Genomic DNA, 21,403 nt, shown 5'->3' on the forward strand with positions numbered 1-21,403 from the left:
ACTAACCATAGATCCTCTGTGGATGTAGGCTTGTTCACACCTTTCTATCTCATCTTTATTTCATGTAATCCCAGACAAACGCAATGATGTTTACATCAGGGCTCTATGGGGGCTTTCATCACTTCCAGGACTTCTCCTCCAAAGGGTGGTTGCACCAAATATTGATTTAACCCCTTCCCAACATCTGCTGTAATAGGATGGCGGATATTTAAATAGGGCAGTCACTCAAGCTAAGCAGCCATCACAGCTGCAGGATCTGTTGTATTATATACTGCAGTACAGTATACTATACATTGCACTGATTATGGGCATTAACGTCCCTGTCCCCACAGTCAAAAATGACCGAGGCGCCATATTGCTGGTGGCATGTGACGCTGTCATTTTGCAGGGTTCAAGACCCCTAGGGGTCTAATAAGTGCAGTAAAAAAAATTTCAAAAGTAAAAAATATAAAAAATTAAAATCACCCCCCTTTCGCTAGAAACATATAAAACTAGCAGAAGGACCCGGCTTCGCACGGGTATATTACATTTTTTGTTTGTGTAGTGGCCCCATAAGAATTGTCCAATTTTGCACTGGTATTTTGTATGTTGTTTATGTGTGTCCATAAGCATCATGTGATCATGTGTATCTCATTTTGGATATCAGTGAAAAACCTGTGATCAGTTGTTATGGATATCTGGAGTAAAGCTGTGTAAATGTGACCTTGTGTAACAGTGTCATCCACAGTGCCCTGCTTCTATAAAGCTGACATACAGCAGTGAAGAAAAATGGCGGGGTTGCTATGGAAACCTGGAGTAAAACTCTAATGTGTGGTACTCTGTGCAGAGCCGTCTATCTAATGTGTAGACGCGCATATCTAATACTACGGCATGTGGTACTATGTGCAGACACATATATCTAATCCTCTGGCATGTAGAACTGTGTGCAGACGCACATATCTAATCCTCTGGCATGTGGTACTGTGTGCAGACGCGCGTATCTAATCCTTCTCTGTGTTGTACTGTGTGCTGACAGAAATAAATTTCCTGCACTCAAATTAATGCTTCCAAAATATTGTGAACTTTTATTTACATCCGACAAAAACGTTTCGGTCATATACAGACCTTATTCAGTTTGTCTTAAAAATACAAAAGAAATAACATAATATAAGTGATTCCATCTCATAAATACAGTATACAAACAATATACAAATAACATACAGACAATAGTACACAACAAGGCAATCAATGGTGTTAGATATATAGCCCAAGAGGTATAGGGTATATAAGACATGAGCAAATATGGGCAACACCATAAAATGAGCAAACAATAGTAGAGCATGCATAAACAGATAAAGTAGGTATATTCAACAAGATGATATACTGCCAAACCGTATAGGATATGTCGTCGTGCTTCTACTGAGGAATGGTGCCCAGCTTACTAGACAAAATGTTATGTCCTATGAATACATTGGTATCACAAATCCTGTACAATCTTACCGGTGGGGTATAGTGGAAAGTGGAAGCTTTGAAGGTGTCCAGGTCAGAAGGAGCAGTAGAGATGTGGAAGTATGGGGTTAAAAGGAATAATTTTTGGCGCCAAGAGCCGTCAGACCGGGAGCCCCGCCCCTAAAGGGGGCGTGGCCCCAAGTCCAAGGAGTCTCGGCGCCCCCCCGCAATACCAAATAACTAGTAGGGAGAAGGAGGATAGCGTTGGTGGTATAGAGTGCAGACACAGGTTTCCCCGTGTCTGCAGCGCTGTTAGCCGCCCAGTAGTAAGTGAAAGACGGGCACTTCCGGTTCGCGTGTGCCGCGACCGGAAGTCATGCGTTCCACAGTGGAACACATAGGGAAGACGGGCACTTCCGGCTCGCGTGTGCCGCGACCGGAAGTCATGCGTTCCACAGTGGAACACATAGGGAAGACGGGCACTTCCGGCTCGCGTGTGCCGCGGCCGGAAGTTATGCGTTCCACAGTGGAACGCATCGGGAAAAGTGTGTTGCTCAGCTTGAGTTTGGCAAACTCAAGCCGAGCAACACACTTTTCCCGATGCGTTCCACTGTGGAACGCATAACTTCCGGCCGCGGCACACGCGAGCCGGAAGTGCCCGTCTTCCCTATGCGTTCCACTGTGGAACACATGACTTCCAGTCGCGGCACACGCGAACCGGAAGTGCCCGTCTTTCACTTACTACTGGGCGGCTAACAGCGCTGCAGACACGGGGAAACCTGTGTCTGCACTCTATACCACCAACGCTATCCTCCTTCTCCCTACTAGTTATTTGGTATTGCGGGGGGGCGCCGAGACTCCTTGGACTTGGGGCCACGCCCCCTTTAGGGGCGGGGCTCCCGGTCTGACGGCTCTTGGCGCCAAAAATTATTCCTTTTAACCCCATACTTCCACATCTCTACTGCTCCTTCTGACCTGGACACCTTCAAAGCTTCCACTTTCCACTATACCCCACCGGTAAGATTGTACAGGATTTGTGATACCAATGTATTCATAGGACATAACATTTTGTCTAGTAAGCTGGGCACCATTCCTCAGTAGAAGCACGACGACATATCCTATACGGTTTGGCAGTATATCATCTTGTTGAATATACCTACTTTATCTGTTTATGCATGCTCTACTATTGTTTGCTCATTTTATGGTGTTGCCCAGATTTGCTCATGTCTTATATACCCTATACCTCTTGGGCTATATATCTAACACCATTGATTGCCTTGTTGTGTACTATTGTCTGTATGTTATTTGTATATTGTTTGTATACTGTATTTATGAGATGGAATCACTTATATTATGTTATTTCTTTTGTATTTTTAAGACAAACTGAAGAAGGTCTGTATATGACCGAAACGTTTTTTGTCGGATGTAAATAAAAGTTCACAATATTTTGGAAGCATTAATTTGAGTGCAGGAAATTTATTTCTGTTTGCTATGGCTATGAGAAGCCTTTTCCTGGCACCAAACTTCTTGACCGAGTGACGGTACATTAAGATTTTAAAGTACTGTGTGCTGAGACACGTATCTAATTCTCCGGCGTGTGGTACTGTGTGCAGAGGCATGTATCTAATCCTCCAAAGTGTGGTACTGTATGCAGACGCGCGTATCTAATCCTACGGCATGTGGTACTGTGTGCAGACATGCGTATCTATTCCTCTGGTGTGTGGAACTGTGTGCAGATGCGTGTATCCAATCCTCTGGTATGTGGTACTGTGTGCAGACGCACGTATCTAACCCTCCCCTGTGTGGTATTGTGTGAAGAGGCAAGTATCTAATCCTACAGCATGTGGTACTGTGTGCAGATGCGTGTATCTAATCCTATAGCGTGTACAACTGTGTGCAGACGCGCGATGTATCTAATCCCCCGGTGTGTGGAAATGTGTGCAGACGCGCATATCTAATTCTACGGCATGTGGTACTGTGTGCAGACGTGCATATCTAATCCTCTGGTGTGTGGAACTGTGTGCAGATGCGCGTATCCAATCCTCTGGCATGTGGTACTGTGTGCAGACGCATGTATCCAATCCCCCGGCGTGTGGTACTGTGTGCAGACATGTGTATCTAATCCTTCGGCATGGGGAACTGTGTGCTGACGCATGTATCTAATCCTTCAGTGTGTGGAACTGTGTGCAGAAGCACGTATTTAATCCTCTGGTGTGTGGGACTGTATGCAGATGCGTGTATCTAATGCTCTAGTGTGTGATACTGTGTGCTGATCTGTGTATCTAATCCTCTGGCGTATGATACTGTGTGCTGATCTGTGTATCTAATCCTCTGGCGTATGATACTGTGTGCTGATCTGTGTATCTAATCCTCTGATGCGTGTATCTCAGTTTGAATATCAGTGTAGTATTGCGCATGTGTAGTGACCGTGTGTATTGCAGTTGGAATATGAGTGAAAGACTTGCAGGTTTGTATTGGCTAAGGGGAGGGGGGGGGGGAATGCTGTATCTCACCAACAGTATGTCTGAGCGATTTGGAGTCTCATTTTAAACCTTCACGGATACCTCAAGTGTCTCTGTACCAAATTTGGTGAAGATCGGTCCAGTCGTTTGGTCGCGCATAGAGAACACACAGACAAGAATTCATTTTTATAATATAGAGAGATTACTTCAATACTGTGAAACATATACACATTAGGTATCCCTGTGCCTGAAACTGCCTGGCCTACAAACATATAAACATTACTTTCCCCATACGGTGAATGCCATAGTGGGCTGTGGCCTGCTATGTGAAGCTTTAGCCAAATGCAGACTTTCAGAGAATCCAGTAAATTTATGGTTCAGGAGGCAAAGGGGAGGAGGAAAGAAACCCGATGAGTGAAGAAAGTAGTAAAGTTCTGCAATAAAATATATTGTTTCTTATCTTTACATGTACTATTGATTTATGGTGGGCTATTTGTAATAGGAAGTTCAGTTTAAAGCCTTACATGGTTTCATATGGCCTATAAGGGATATACAAAGTCTAAAGGATATACAGTCCTATGAAAAAGTTTGGGCACCCCTATTAATCTTAATCATTTTTAGTTCTAAATATTTTGGTGTTTGCAACAGCCATTTCAGTTTGATATATCTAATAACTGATGGACACAGTAATATTTCAGGATTGAAATGAGGTTTATTGTACTAACAGAAAATGTGCAATATGCATTAAACCAAAATTTGACCGGTGCAAAAGTATGGGCACCTCAACAGAAAAGTGACATTAATATTTAGTAGATCCTCCTTTTGCAAAGATAACAGCCTCTAGTCGCTTCCTGTAGCTTTTAATCAGTTCCTGGATCCTGGATGAAGGTATTTTGGACCATTCCTCTTTACAAAACAATTCAAGTTTAGTGGTCAAACAATTAAGTTTGATGGTCGCTGAGCATGGACAGCCCGCTCTCAAATCATCCCACAGATGTTCAATGACATTCAGGTCTGGGGACTGGGATGGCCATTCCAGAACATTGTAATTGTTCCTCTGCATGAATGCCTGAGGATTTGGAGCGGTGTTTTGGATCATTGTCTTGCTGAAATATCCATCCCCAGTGTAACTTCAACTTCGTCACTGATTCTTGAACATTATTCTCAAGAATCTGCTGATACTGAGTGGAATCCATGCGACCCAAACTTTTTCATAGGACTGTACACTTTACATCAGGCCCACTAATTTGGACTGGATGACTATCTATGCATATGAGGTCCTTCAGACTCCCCCTTATGACAGATGTTGGGAAAAAGAAAGATCAGGCATTTTAAAGGTCTTTCACCAGGATGAAGCATATCCATACCTCCCAACAGTCCTGATTTTGGCGGGACAGTCATGCTTTTGTAGTCCTGTCCCGCTGTCCCGGACAGCTTAGAGCTTGTCCCGCTCTGCCCCTGAGTGTTTTCACTTTTCCCTTATCCCTCGACTCTCTGCTGCGTCTCATCCCCCCACTGCTCACTCCCTGCTGAGCCAGCAGAGGAGAGTGAGTTTGTGACCTATGAGCCCTCTCCCTCCTCCCTCTAGGGACCTAATACTGTGGGCAAGTAGGAAGGGAACATTATAATGTGGGGACTTATAATGTACGGGTGACTGTAGGAGAATTATACTGTGTAGGGGCACATGAAAAATGAATGAAAATGGGCGGAGTCAACATAAAAGTGAGAGGAGTTAAATTTGCCGTGGCGCTCATTTTGTCCCTATTTCTGTTCTTCAAAAGTTGGGAAGTATGTTAATCCAATACCACAGTTGGCTAGGTCAGGCTCACACCCTTTTCCCTTGAAATTACACAATTCCATTGCTGATAAACTAATTTATTTCACAAAATGTAAATGAGCAGTCTGAAGCAACAAGGGTAGCGATGTTACTCTAAACTGTATGTTTTCCCTGTGTTTGCATTTGTAACCTTCGTCTATTCCAGTTGCCCACCACCACCACAAAAGATATACTGAGAGGGAATTTAGATTGTGAGCCCTATATGGCAAAGTGATTGACTAATGCCAGTAAGTCTTTGTGGAATATGTTGGTGCTATTAAAGTAAGAGAAATAATAATAATTATATTACATTACATTTAGAACCAACGTAATCTCAAGGAGCCTGTACAACTACAACAGCTGTCGGATGAGCAATAGCTATTTCTGCCAACTTCCCCATAAAGAGGGGGGGACCATCTTCACAAAATTGCATGTCATGGCTCTAATATTCTCTCCTTTGCCCCTCTATTCTTTCAATGACAGGCAGGGACGACATCTAGCATAAGCATCAGGGGGCACCTCCAAGTATAAACTTAGGGGTAATATTATGTGTATAGTATACTGTGTGGAAGCCAATAAATGGGGCGTTATACTGTGTGAGGGCCAGTAACAGGGGTAGTATACTGTGGGGGCCAGTAAAGGAGGTGTTATACTGTGTGTAAGCCAAATATGGAAATTATTTTATCTAAAAATGGAGGTGTGGCCTAAAATTTTAATTAGGGGGTCCACGTCACGCTGATCAAAGATCAAGTTGCCCTGTAACTGCTTTACTAATGTTGGTTAAAAGAGTCACATTGCGACCGCTAGCGTGCCCCGACTGCTACTTATAGTCACAAAAATGTCGAACAGTGTTTGACTCAAAGTCATGTTTAGGTTTTTATAGTTTATTGTGTTTACTTATTGTGTGACGCTAGTAATGTGTAAACTCTTTTTGAGTGGAGGATCGGCTTTTTATAGTTTGCTTTCTATAGGCTCACCTTTGCTGAATTGAATCCCTGTATTTATATAGTGCCAACATATTCTGCAGCACTTCACAAATCACAGGGTACATGATCTGACAGTATTTCACAATACAATGTGTCAAATAAAAATACCATATCAAACAATAGGAGTGAGGGCCCTGCTCAAGTGAGTTTACAATCTATGAGGATTGGCCCTGTCACTCAAGGGAGGTGGGAAATAGCTTATTAGAGTAGTGTGGGAGTGTCAGCTTACAGCAATGGCGCCGCCTTTGGTACTCTACATTGCTTGTATGCATATTGTGCAGTAAATGAATATCTCTGGAGGCATGAATTTCATGGGGAAAGATTGGTACAATCACGTGAGCTTGACCTATCTATCTGTGTAGCTTCACCCTGGTAACTCCCTTTAAGTTTAACCACTTGTGAAACAATTGTCAAGCAATTCTGCAATGGCATTTTGAAGTATAATTGCAAAGTCTGCAGCTCTGGTCCTGGCGATCATGTGACCACTGGGCAGTTTGTAGTATCTTCTGGGTCATAGCAAACCCACACCAGCTCTGCATCTGTATTACATTATCCCCAGTTACAGAGGTATCAGCTCCATTTAGAGGGGAAAATGGCAATAAAAAAATAATAATGTAATTTTGTAATGTCATCCAAAGATCTTTCATAGCCTTATGCGGTGAAGAATGCATAAAATTAAAACAAATACAATGAAAAATTATAAAAAAGAATGCCACCCATAATGGACACCACAGCTTCTAGTCTTACAACCCAAAACTATACATCCTATATGCTGTATAATAACCCCATGTACTACAAAGAAACCCCAAAATGTCTCCGGGTATTACCTAAGACACTGGCCTGGTCTTCTCCAATCCTTAATTCTCAAAATTAAAAAATAAGTCATGGCTAGAAGTGTCTGTCTGTTGCGTTCTCTACTTTCCCTATTTAGAAAACACGCTTGACTGACTATAGAAGCGGGCGAAACAAGTCTTCAGATGTAAGGTACTTGAATTGTTTGGCCAGTTTAAGATACCAACCAGTTTGTGCCTACAGGTTCCTAAGTAAAACTCCAAAGCAATATTTCTTAACTCCTTGAGGTTAAGAAGCTTTCAGATTATGATAAGTCACCATTCTGAATATAATGGTTCTGCAGACAACATATACGCTATACATTTTAATGCTGTGCTGCTTCTATTTGCTGTATGTGAGGTAGCATGAAGTGCATGTGTAGCTACACACCATTACTTCTAGTATGTGCATTGTATTCAACTTCTAGAGATAGGAAATAACAAAAGAACATATGTGATTAGGAATAATTTGCATACAGATGACTAAAGAGAATTATAAATTACACAAAAAACTGTTCTGTCAATGAAATCAACGCAATAGAACAATAGACAATAGGAATACTAAAAACATCTAAGAACCAAAAGCACAGAATACACAGGAGTGACATTGCCACAATCCAGACCTTTGATGTCACTTTTAGTGACCACACTATATCTGACTGATATAATATGTTTATGTATTATTTCTTATTGCTTGTGTGCTCACTATTTTTACTCTCTGTGTTGTTTTTCTACTGTGATATGAGGCTGTATTTAAGAGTTCTGGGTTATGACAACTTATGTATTCTTGTGCACCTTTTTAGGTATGAATTTTAATAAAAGAAAATGTTACTTTTATGTAATTTCTATTTCTTTTGAGTCCTGTTCATGTCAAACCGGTTGTCAATCAAACCGGCTGTTTCGTTCTTTTTTTTTTTTTTTTTTTTTTTTGCTGTAAAATGTTGTACGTGTGCCATCTTTAGTATTATGAAATGTTAAAATTGAGAGTCCTTAGTAGCTGATACATTTTTTAATGGCTAGCAAAAAATGATGACAGATCGCAAGCTTTTCAGACTACTCAGGTCTCTTCATCAGGGTGGTATAACATAATATCTGAAGGCAAGCACATTTATACAGGAATGGAGTGTTTGATGCACAAGTGATGGAAAGCAGTACAAGCAAATAAACAGATAAGGGTTCGTTCATGGGACTCCGTTCTGCAGGTTTCCGTTTCCTGCACAAAACAGGGGCAGGAGACGGAAACCTGCTGGCATTTGAATGGGTTTGAAAAGTGTCCGTCTGTGAGCACCGTTGAGCGTTTTATGCTCTCCGCGGCGAAACTGTTTTTTTTTAACCGGACACAGAGTCGGACATGCAGTACTCTGTGTCCGGTTTTAAAAAGAACGGTTTCGCCGCGGAGAGCTCAAAACGCTCACCGGCGCTCACGGCCGGACTTGGCATGACAGGTTTCCGTCTTCTGCATGCAGAAGACGGAAACCTAATACGGAGTGCCGAACACTGGTGTGAACCCAGCATCAGTTAAAAAAAAATGTGTCAGTTCACACTCTATTCCTGTATAAATGCGCTTCCCTTCAGATATTGTGTTATACCAGCCTGATGAAGAGACCTGTTTTTGGTTATGGATAAATTATTCTACATCTTTATTAGGCTGCAGTATATAACAGAGACTGAATGGTGTGGTGGATCTGCATAAAACTCCAAACTGCACCCCCAGTGAGTTATGCAGAAAATAAGTCAGGGTACGTTCACATTTATGTCGGAGTCTCCACTGGAGACTTTATTGCTTTGTATTCCTTAAATCGGTGGATGAAAAAGCCTGTCACGCAAAGCTTTTTCATCCATCGTTTTCAGTTTACAACAACAACAATGGACCTCATTATAGTAAGTGAGGTGCATCGGCTACATGTGTAACTAATATTTAGCAGTCCGTCTGTCTGTTGTTCTGGTCCTCTGAACAACAGAGAGCCAAGGCTATTGTGAACCTACTGTTATAATTAGAGATGAGCGAGTACTGTTCGGATCAGCCGATCCGAACAGCACGCTCCATAGAAATGAATGGAAGCACCTGGTACTTCCGCTTTGACGGTGGCCGGCTGCTTAACCCCCCGCGTGCCGGCTACGTCCATTCATTTCTATGCGAGCGTGCTGTTCGGATCGGCTGATCCGAACAGTACTCGCTCATCTCTAGTTATAATCCATTGCCTGAACAGATGCAAGCATGCCCTATGGCATAGGACTACGTAGTCACATAGGTATCTCATATGACCGTTATGCTTAATATATCATATTACATATGGAGTCTGCAAGGCTGATCTTGGCAGTTTAATGGTAAGTTAACACTACTGTTTTGAAATGTCCATTGCTATCATCTATCATAGGATATGATCAAAAGACATTAAGCAACTGATAGAGACAGAGAACCCTTTGTCTAGGGTCGGTCTGCATTCACACTCATGACAAAAAAACCCACGAAGGATTCTTATTCCAGCCATGCAGAGAGTGCTCGGTCTATATCTGTTACTCTAATATTGTTAATGTCTGTTGCTCTTATCCTGTACACTGCATTTCAGCCTACCATTGAGTGTAAACAGTCAGGGCATGCATATCTGAAGGAGGTTTAAGACAAATGCCATCCAACAACATCCATTACCCTTGGTTCACATTCACATGAGGACCCCCCAAACGGACTACCGAACACACTGGCAAGAGGTGTGCAGTGAAAGCACATAGACCCCTTAGACTATAATGGGGTCCGTTTGCTTTCCATGCGCTGCTCGCACAAATCAAACAGACATGAAAGTAGATCACAAAGTACTTTGAAACATTTAATACTGTTTGGGAGGGGGAACTACTGTGGAGCATTTAATACTGTGTGGGGAGGGGAGCTACTGTGGAGTATATCATCCTTTGTGGGGGCTACTGCAGGGAAGATTGTACTATGTGGGGGCCACTGTGGGGCAGATTGCATTGTGTGGGGGCCACTATAGGGCAGATTGCACTGTGTGGAGGCCACTGTGGGGCAGATAGTATTGTGTGGGGGCCACTATGGGGAATATTGTACTGTGTGGGGGCCACTGTGGGGCAGATTGTACTGTGTGGGGTCCCGTCACTATTTATATCACACAGTATCTGTTATATAGCAGACATGATATTAGTACAGGCTGTAATAACATTGTATGGTCACTATAAAACAGATTCTGTGCGATGTAAGTAGTGAACATTAATTGTTCAAAAGTACCAAATGCAGAGACCTTTACCTTTCAGCACAAGCTCTGTAAAGCCCCAGTCACACGACTGTAATTTGTGGGTCCACAATTGTGGATCCACAGAGTTTTAAAGGGGTTGCCCCATAACAAGGATCCTATTTATACTGCTTGTTAATGTGGATTTAAGACTTTTCCTAAATACACTGCTTCAGCAAAACTGCTTTGTTTGTCCACTATCTTAATTTATTCACTTCATTGTTGACACTGAGTTTCTATGGCCCTTGGAATTATCTGCTCAAATGTCAAGTGACATAGCTGCCTGCTCTCAGGGGGGAGGAGGGAGGGGCTAAGTGCACGGGAGCGAGCCTGTGTCTGTAGCTGTTCCTGTGTCTTCACCACACATGTGACCTAGCTTCCTGCTCTCAGATAAAGGAGGGGGGAAATGAGTGCTGCTTTCTTATATAAAACAGTTTAAATCCTAGTGGGCTAAAGGACCTGGTCCCTTAGCCCTCTAGGATTTAGCCAGTTCTATATAGAACAAGCTAAATTCAAGTGTTATAGGACCTTTGATGACATCACAGGCCCTTCAGCCGTCCCATAGGATCATGTCATGTGGTGGGCGGAGCTACACGTTAATTTGGGGGTGGAGCTAAACTGGAAGTAGTCGGACAGTATGGCATTGCATATGAAACTCCGCCCACCAATTGACGTCGAAAACCAGGTAGAAAGAAGTCTTTGCAGCAACGAAGACTGGTGAGCAAGGGACATGGGAATACCCCTTTAAGGTTAAATTGCCGTGTTGGCACTCCGTGATATAATTTATTGGGGTTTGAGTTGCAGTTTGGGCACTTGGTCTCAAAAAAGTTCACTATCACTGAACTATAAGGTCTGCAAGTAACCGCTATGTATGGCGGACTGGTCGTTCGTTCCAGGCAATGCAGAGTTTGGTTCGTGTGAACCTAGCCTCACGCTGTAAATAAGAATTTTATCTGTAACTCCATTTATAAACCAGTGTATACAGAAACATTAACATGGAGGTCACCGTAAGCAAAACTATAATACATACAAAGATGAAGCACAAAACATCATAAAAAAGGGGAAAATCTTTTGCATTGGTAAAGATATGAACACCATATACTAAACACAGGGCTATCCTATTAATATTATAAATGTGAAAGTTTGTGAGTTTGTGGGTTTGTGTGTTTGGATGTTTGCATGTTCGGATGTTTGTTCCTCAATCACGCAAAAACCGCTCAACCGATTTGGCTGAAATTTTCCACAAACATAGTTAATACACCCGATTAAACAATAGGCTACTTTTCGTCACAATAGCGCGCATACGTTTTTCCCAGGACCCCCACAAACCCCAAACTCACATCACTATCTCTGCAATCTTACACACTTTGGACCATAGCAAGCCCCAAAATTCATATTGCCCTCTACAGCCTCGCCCCTAACCCCACACAATCTCATATACATATACTTTACCACTTTGCCCCTCACCTTAACGATACTCCAGGAGGCGCTCTTTAACGCTCCGGAGCAGCCATGTTTGACGACCCCCACCGCTCTGACAATCCGTGACACCGCCCACCCATGTCAATACCCCTAGCCGGTCTAATAAATGCAAAAAAAAAAGTTTAAAAAAAAGTAAAAACAAATATAAAAAAAAAATAAAAAGGATTAAAAATTCAAATCACCCCCCTTTCCCTAGAACACATATAAAAGTAGTTAAAAACTGTGAAACCCATACATGTTAGGTATCCCCGTGTCCGAAATCGCCCGCTCTACAAAGCTATACAAATATTTTTCCTGTTTGGTAAACGCCGTAGCGGGAAAAATGGTCACAAGTGCCAAACTGCCGTTTTTTCACTGTTTTAATTCTGATAAAAATTTGAAAAAAAAGTGATCAAACCAATAACATTTCCCGAAAATGGTAGAACTACAAAGTACACCCGGTCTCGCAAAAAAAGATGCCCTATACATCCCCGTACACGCACGTATAAAAAAGTTACGGCTGTCGGAATATGGCGACTTTTCAAAAAAAATTTTTTCAACACAGTTTTGGATTTTTTTTAAGGGGTCAAAATGTAAATAAAACCATATAAATTTGGTATCCCCGGAATCGTAACGAAACACAGAATACAGGGGATATGTCATTTTGGTTGCACAGTGAACGCCGTAAAACCAAAGCCCGTAAGAAAGTCGCAGATATGCATTTTTTCTTCAAATCCACCCCATTCTGAATTTTTTCCCTGCTTCCCAGTACATTATATAGAATAAATAATGGTGGCCTCATGAAGAAAAATTTGTCCCAGGAAAAATTAAGACCTCATATGGCTCTGGGAGCTGAGAAATAAAAAAAAGTTATGGGGTTTAGAAGGAGGGGAGTCAAAAACGAAAATCAAAAAATGCCATCGGCGGGAAAGGGTTAACTTCAAATCCCTCTGTCCCAAAGTCACTATGTAAAGTTTCTCACAACACCGTATAGCAGCTGAAATACAAATTACTTCCAACACAAAAGTCTCACGTATTCTCTGAATTACAACAAAAACAAGATACACAGTTACATTTTATATCCCATACCTTATACACAGTACGAAAACCTTACCCGCGCCTGTATATACCCACTGCTACAATCACCGCAGACGAAGTCGCGGGTACCAGCTAGTATTTATATAAAATCACGTGAATCACATTTATAGTTACAATTCTTTGGAAGTGAACGTCAGATCCAAGATCTTACGTATTTTTCTCATGCACTGTTCTGAATCAGTGTTTACTGAAAAAACAAACACAAGAACACTTAAAGAAGAGGAGCTTTTTCCCTGTTACCACTCACCGAGAGTCTTTGTAGGCTTTATTTCACCCTAGTAAAACAGAAATTGCTATTTTAACTGAGAATGACGTTTCCTGGTATTAACTAACTTTCACTGAAAAATGTGGTCCACAAATACTGAAAAAGCACCAGCATCCTTCCATTTATGATTCTGATGAAAACTGCTTCTTTTACAATAACTTTTACACATTGAACCTCAACTATTTAAGTCAACATATGACCCCGTACCAAAATGACGGACTGTAAAAGAATTGTCACATTGTCACTCACAGGTTGCTGCGACTACAACATTGCAGTTGCATAGAATCTAACAGGGTTGTATTCTTGCATCTATACTGTAACAGATAGATTGTCATAGACTGTAAGCTCATTGTGTGAAGTGACTATTTCTTTGTATTGTGTCTGTCTTGTCTGTACTTGAACCCTACAAATTGTACAGTGCTGCGGAATATGTTGGTGCTATATAAATAAAATGTACTCTTATTTATTATTATTAGATGTGCAATCTGGGAATCACAATGCGACTGCGCTCACTTTAATTATGCTGCATATCATATTGAAAGTACAATCTTCAGCTGTGCAATGGCTGTCATGGTCAAAGTGACATTAGAGGGATTTTCTCTGATAAAAAATATTGCTAACTTATCCTTAAGGCCTTATTAGGTAAGACAATTGTCGGGAACTAACGCTTGCTTTTCGAGTGATTGTCTGTTTTCAGTAGAGCTAAAAAAAATATCAGCTGATGGCAGTGCCTCTAATGAGGCCTGATGACAATGATAGACAATGAAAGTATATACCGGGGGAAACAATCTCTTTAGCAATAGTTCACTTGCATGTCTTCTGCATCGGCCTGTGTATTTAAGTAGATGCAAATTGAGTGATAATCCTCACACTTTGTAGCTGATCAGTGCTCATTCAGATATATCTTGAGGCCTGGTTCACATCTGTGTCGGTAATCCATTCGGGGAAGAATACATGGGGACCCCCCGAATGCACTACCAAATGCATTGGAAAGGGGTGTGCAGTGAAAGCAAACGGAATCCCATAGACTATAACGCAAGGAACAGGCAGACAGAAAAGTGGTTCACGATCTACTTTCCTGTCCGCATGACTCGTGCGGAAAGCACACGGACCCCATGATAGTCTATGGGGTCCGTGTGCTTTCACTGCACACCACTTGCAAATGTGTTTGGATTATTGACGATGTGAACCAGGTCTTAGGTCTAAGGCCCCACATTGCAGAAATGCAGCTTTTTTTGCTGTAGTTTTTTGAGCCAAAACCAAGAATGGCTACAAAGGGAATGGACAATATATCCTATCCATACATTGCAGAAAAAATCTGCAGCAGAAAAGCTCAATTTTCAAAAATGTTTGAGTTTTTGCAAATCACAGCATGTCAATTAGACCTACGGAAATGCTGACATTTTCTATATAGATATAATAGGGACAAAAATTCCACAGAGTAAAACTCTGCAGACTTTCTGTGAGAAACAATTCAGAAAAAAAGTGATGTGTTTCCACTGCATTTTTTCTGCAGCTTTTTGTTTGCAGCGAGTCACTAAGTGGGGCCTTAGCCTAGAGGGATTTTCTCATGAACATGAACATAACCATATATAAATTTGTTAACTTTGTAATAGTACTGTACCCAGTAATGTACACTGAAAAAAAAATCTTGAATGGAGTGGAATTGGAAAAAAAACTATGTTTGTGTGACTTTCTTATGGGCTTCTTTTTACATTTCCTGTGCAGCCAAAATAACATGTATTCTATGGGTTTGTAGGAATCTGAGGATGCCAAATTCATATACAGACATGGACAAAATTGTTGGTAACCCTCGTTTAATGAAAGAAAAACCTACAATGGTCACAGAAATAACTTGAATCTGACAAAAGTAATAACAACCAAACGATATGGTGACAAGTCACAAAGCTTCTAGGAGAATGTCCTTTGGACAGATGACAGAAAAATTTACTTTTTGGCAAGGCACATCAGCTGTATGTTCACAGAAGGAAAAATGAAGCATATCATGAAAAGAACACTGTCCCTACTGTGAAACATGGAGGAGGCTCTGTTATGTTCTGGGGCTGCTTTGCTGCATATGGCACAGGGTGTCTTGAATCTGTGCACAATGAAATCTCAAGACTATCAAGGGATTCTAGAGAGAAATGTGCTGCCCAATGTCAGAAAGCTTGGTTTCAGTCGCAGCTAAAAACACCCAAGAATAGCTAAGAGGAAAACATTGGACTATTCTGAAGTAAATTCTGACCTAAATCCTATTGAGCATCTTTGGAAGGAGCTGAAACATGCCGTCTGGAAAAGGTCCCCTTCATACCCAAGACAACTGGAGTAGTTTGCTCATGAGAAGTGGCCAAAATCCGTGCTGAGAGTTGCAGAAGTCTCATTGACAGTTACAGGAATCGTCTGATCGCAGCGATTGCCTCAAAAGGTTGTGCAACAAAATATTAAGTTAAGGGAACCATCATTTCTGTCCAGGCCTGGTTCATGAGGTTTTTTTGTTTTTTTTTTTAATTCTGTTGAAGCGAAAAGCAATGTCCAACTTTCATTTTCATAGAATTTTTATTTATTATTACTTTTGTCAGATTCAAGTTATTTCTGTGACCATTGTGGGTTTTCTTTCATTAAACGAAGGGGTATCAACAATTTTGTCCACATGTGTGTAGCTTTAACCCCTTAGAAAAAATCGAAAAACTTTTCAGAATTTTTTTTTAAATTTGCTTTATTCTGTCTGGCTACAATACAGACAACAGAGTTGTCAACTTCCTGACCCATCCTCTTTATAACAGCTTATTGATGTGATTAATGGTTGTTGGAGAGGTCATTAATATCTTTAGCCCAGAAGAAAATCTTTAAGGGACAGTGGATTTATAGGTAACTTTGATATTACACAATGGAAGAAAAAAAAGCAAAAAAAAGATTTGCATAGTCATTGAAGTTTTCTAATGACAAAGTCATTAGATAAAGCAAACTTATAATTACTTTTAACTGTTCAGGATAATGACATGTGTATACATGGGGAGTAACAATATTTTTGGCCATTATATGACTTATATTTTGCAGTTTTTATCAGTTTCCTTCTCTAAATGTCGTGTCTGGATGCTGCGGTCTTCTTGGAACTGGTGGGTAATACTATACACTAAGCACAGTGGGCAGATTTATTAAAACAGTTTAAAAGCAAAACTTGTTTTAGGGCGGGTTCACATCTGCGCCCGGTCTCCGGTTTAGCCAATCTGGAAGGTTTTCGTCTTCTGCCCCGAGAAACTGGACAGGAGACGGAAACCCGGTAGTCAGTTTTCAAACCCATTCACTTCTGCTTGTCCGCGGTGAAACTGTTTTTTTAAGCCAGACACTAAGTCAAACATGCAGCACTTTGTGTCCAGTTAAAAAAAACGGTTTTGTCGCAGACAGAAGAAGGCGCACACGGGCAGTCACTATGCAAACCCATTCATGTGAATTGATTTGAAAACAGACTGCCAGGTTTCCGTCTCCTGTCCCGTTTCTTGGGGCAGAAGACGGAAACCCGACGGATTGTGCAAAACGGACACCGGGTGCAAATGTGAACCCGCCCTTAGTTGCTATTGGCAAATATATGTCCGACCTCCTACACAACATCCTTCAATCAATAAGGGCCTGACTACAAAGGGGGAGAGTGACTAGCTGATGTAGCTGGCCCTCCCAGGTGACTAGGTCAGGTCATTTGTATATAGACTAAGTCCGGGACCCCTCGATCTGGCTACGTGGGGCCTTAAAGCTATTTTTTAGCATTACATCTTTGCAAGGTTTTAGACTTACCCATGTTGGTAAACCACTCATGCCGAACTAGAGACTGGTGTAAGGGTTTTTACACCTAAAATTATGTGAAATGTTCCCTTTAAGTCCCTTTCCCTTTAATTTATATTTTTATCTGGGCAACAAGGTTCAGCATTGAATTTATTAACACTTCCTGGCATTCCTAGGTTAGTCTCTTACCCGGACTATATAAACTTAGTACTTTAGTCATTTGCCCACTTATAGGATCAGTGTTGTGACAGATGTTGGTGTCAGTAGGTTCTGCTTAGAATATTACTAGATTTTTATTTCTAGTAACATGACGATCAAAGTATGACAATATGCAGAAGCCATCACTGTCATTAGCAAAAGCTCAGTTTAAGTGAAGTAACCTTTAACCTTGTTATTGGGTCACTTGCACAGGCAGAGTGATCTATATTCCATTAGACATATTTAATTCACTAGTATTTTGTACCATATGTTACTGGAGCTTATAATGCAGAAAAGTCACCACCGTGATTAAGGATTTTTCTGTGGTTGTTGATGCTGCTCATATTAACCCATTGTGAATTATACAGTGATTTGCTGTCCACATGAAATGCAGACCTTTTAAGACAAAATAACATCTTGCGGTATTGCGTCGTAGTATTGGTCTGAACGTTGCAATTTAAGTCTTCTTCCTGCTGTTCATACCTCCAGCAGTTTTCCTCCTGTTTGGCGGTCTTAGATCAAACAGGATATAGAGGTCAGAATGGTAGAAGCTGGCAGTGCCCATGTATGATAAATTGGCTTTCAGAATATAGAGCGGGGGAGAGGACAGAGAGTTGGATCTTTAATTAGAGAGGGATTTTACAGGGGGCAGAGCAGGGTGTGTGGGCGCAAGGATAACAAGAGAGAGGGAGCATCAAACAGACGGGGAGCTGCAAACCGGAGGCTCTCATTTAGAAATGCTCATTATCTGCAACACACAGTATGGAAGTCCGAAAACGTATTTCCCTTCTAATCAAGCGTTCTCTAGGATACACACAATATCATGTTTCCTAATCTTCTTTGCATACTTCTCTAGCCCTATTTCTTTAGTGTTTCACTCATATCTTGTATTAGACATTTTTAAAATCTGCCAAAATGTAAAGTCCGTGTTTTACAGCACATCTAAATATTTGCCCACTTACCTTATCACATATGTACTACTGTACTGTGAGTGAGGGTTAGTACACTGTCAGCAGAATAAAACTATTGTTGGGGCCGGAGAAGTCTTTTCTGCAATTTTCGGAAACATAAACGTTTCCACCCTACTTTACCTTTCTCGAATGTGGATTTAGACTCCAGGCTCTCATTAAACTAACTCATTACAATATAACAACATGCTGGAAAACCCTTTGACAGACTGCACTACACAACTGGATGGCCGTACATAGTCACATATAGGATAGATATCTTGTTACAGAGTATCCTCCCTTATTCTCCTTCGCTTGATAACTCCACCTACTACACCCTCTGATGCCTTCATGTCCCTCCACATAGCCAGGGACAATAGATGAAAAGCATTGGGTGAGAGTACAAAGATGGCGCTACTGAGTGCTATGAGTGGGATAATGAGGCATGAAATGAAAATAGAGCACCAAGGATTATGGGAAGGATTCTGGAAGGTTTGAAATGGATAGGGGATAACATGCTTTTGTGGGTTAACCCCTTTAAAAATATGAGGAGGCAGCTGTTGAGCAGTTTTGCTATGTACTGTACTATTAGGGCTAATGAGTGAAAACACCTCTCACTCTCTGTAATGTACACTCAATGACCTAAAAAAAATAACACATCCAAATAGAAATGTCAGATTGCCGCAAAACTCGAAATAATGTTATATCTCAGGCAAATATGTAAATTAATTATGTGTGGTTTGATTAGACACTGGGTCTTACCATAAGATGGTATAAAATTGCATCCCCTGCTGCCCTATAAAAAGGTTCTCAGAGGCTACTTTTAGGTAGTGTACCTTGTGGTGAGAGATTGTTGACTGCTAGACATACTTCTATGACGCACTTGGAGACATTTTGCCAAGGTGAAAGACTTTGAAAGACGGCGCATCATTGGATTTAGAGAAGCAGGATGGTCATTTCGACGAACTGCCTGCCATCTAGGCTATTCTGACCTACTTGTTCTAAGTTGTTGGGAGCAATGGTTGCATCAGGCACGCATGGTGAACAAGCTCTGGAAGGTCCAATATCTAACTTTATTACACACCCCTGTCTGTTTAGACCATTTTGTGGCTTCAAAATTACGCACGTTATACGCCCGTAACGACACATTGAAATGAATGTGATCTGTTTTGAGCGCTCACTTTCTGACACGTGTATACTTGCCAGAATGCGCGCGCGTTAACTCCGTGTGAACTAGCAAAGAATAAAACTAGCTACTGCCTGACATGGGTTTCACCTTCTGGATTACCATTGCAGGAAAATAGGCTGAACTAGAAGGACTTCCCTGTCTAGCAGTCAGAGGACACTCTGTTCCTATTAACATAAACAGATTTGGACAATCAAGTTGTGATGCAAATTTTATGCACAGATACTGATATTTATTGAAATATTTGTGGTAAATGTGAATAGAAACTTAACCTTGTCCATTCCTGTACTGATGCCTAATCCTCTTGATCTGCTATGTCACAGACCCATAGGAATTTAGGCAATCCTGCGCTTGTGTTCATTTTTTGTGTGTTGTTATTATGAAGTTCTGCCTTTTTCTTTTGCACTGCTTATTCCCTCTATTTCCAAATCCTTATAAGTATGTATCTACTGGAATATTTCACATGATAGCATCTTCATCTTCTCTCACTTTTTCTTAAGGTCTTGGACACTCTCACTTACAACTCTCCCACTTGAGCCCAGGGAATCCAGCTCTATCCCCATCAGATGGAGAAGGTTTGTCTCCCAACGAGTTGCGCTACAGAAATGCAGGACCCCGCCGCCTGTCCATGGACGTGAGTATTGTAGCTCTTGTACCTTTTTACAAACCAAGCATTACAAATAATATTATGTATTGTCTGCCATTGCATGATTAGTAGTATGTCTCGTATAACACTATTAATTTCCAGAATCCAGTAAATATAAAATACAGTGGAGTTAAATATATAACATATATAAACTGTACGAACAAGCAAGTACAATAAACATGAGCTTAGTAAGTGACAAATTTGTAAAATGTAAATGACTCCCCACCTGGGTTCCTTTTATGATATTTGTTGCTTCGAAAAAGGCTTTTCCAACATCGCAGACATCATCACAGCATTCATAGACAGCATCAACAATGGGCGCAGACACAAACTTGTACCAGAACACCAAAGCCGACAATTCACAACCATGTGTGTTTGACTCAGATAAATAGGGAGGACGCCATAAGCCACTGTTAGGCACTTTGGGCATTGTGTTATCTACTTTGGAGGCAAAGGATTGAGCATGTTGATATGCAACATGGGAACCCGGCCTTAAAATGTTTATTCCATATATATTAGGAAAGTACCACAGTGTAAATTGTGCTGATGGTCATCATCTTAGTAGAGTCAATATTTGTGTGTTATCATCTTTGTTCTAGTCCTTAGCAGTGTCATGTGACCCGCAATAAGACTCTCCTGGCACTGCAGAAGTCAGAAAATCCGTTTTTTGTTCGGTTCTGGGAAGACCTTGATGCGAGTTTCCTAGGAATGATTAGTCAGAGAATCACAATGCTGATCTGATAACAAAGCTGAGGACAACTCGCAAACCTTCACTACAGTTTACATCATGTACTGTTCTAATTTGCCACACAATACTTTTCTTTTTTTTTTATTTGCTACTTTGATGAATGTGTTGAATGCAGTTAGCCGTGGTTCTTCAGATAAACTCCTATAGTATTTTAAAGAAATAAAATGGAGCTGCCTTCATATAGTATCCAAACAGCCCATGTGAGAGAGCAGCACTGGATATGTAATACCGCACTGTGCTGTGGAAAGAATCTGCTTATCAGCCATTCAGTCCTAAGATTAATAGCAAGTAAAAATCAGCTGCAAATCCTTCA

General features: G+C 41.1%; 1 protein-coding gene across 1 annotated transcript in view; it reads left to right on the plus strand.

Annotated features, from left to right (window-relative positions):
- The window catches only part of CDK18 (cyclin dependent kinase 18), a 99,268-nt gene that overhangs the window by 54,379 nt on the left and 23,486 nt on the right, over positions 1 to 21,403 (plus strand). The window contains exon 3 of the mRNA XM_075264173.1: positions 20,197 to 20,330. Coding sequence (XP_075120274.1) covers positions 20,197 to 20,330 — 134 coding nt within the window. The remainder of the gene's footprint in view (positions 1 to 20,196; positions 20,331 to 21,403) is intronic.

Source organism: Leptodactylus fuscus, chromosome 2 (assembly GCF_031893055.1).
Source record: "Leptodactylus fuscus isolate aLepFus1 chromosome 2, aLepFus1.hap2, whole genome shotgun sequence".
Taxonomy (NCBI): Eukaryota; Metazoa; Chordata; class Amphibia; order Anura; family Leptodactylidae; genus Leptodactylus; species Leptodactylus fuscus.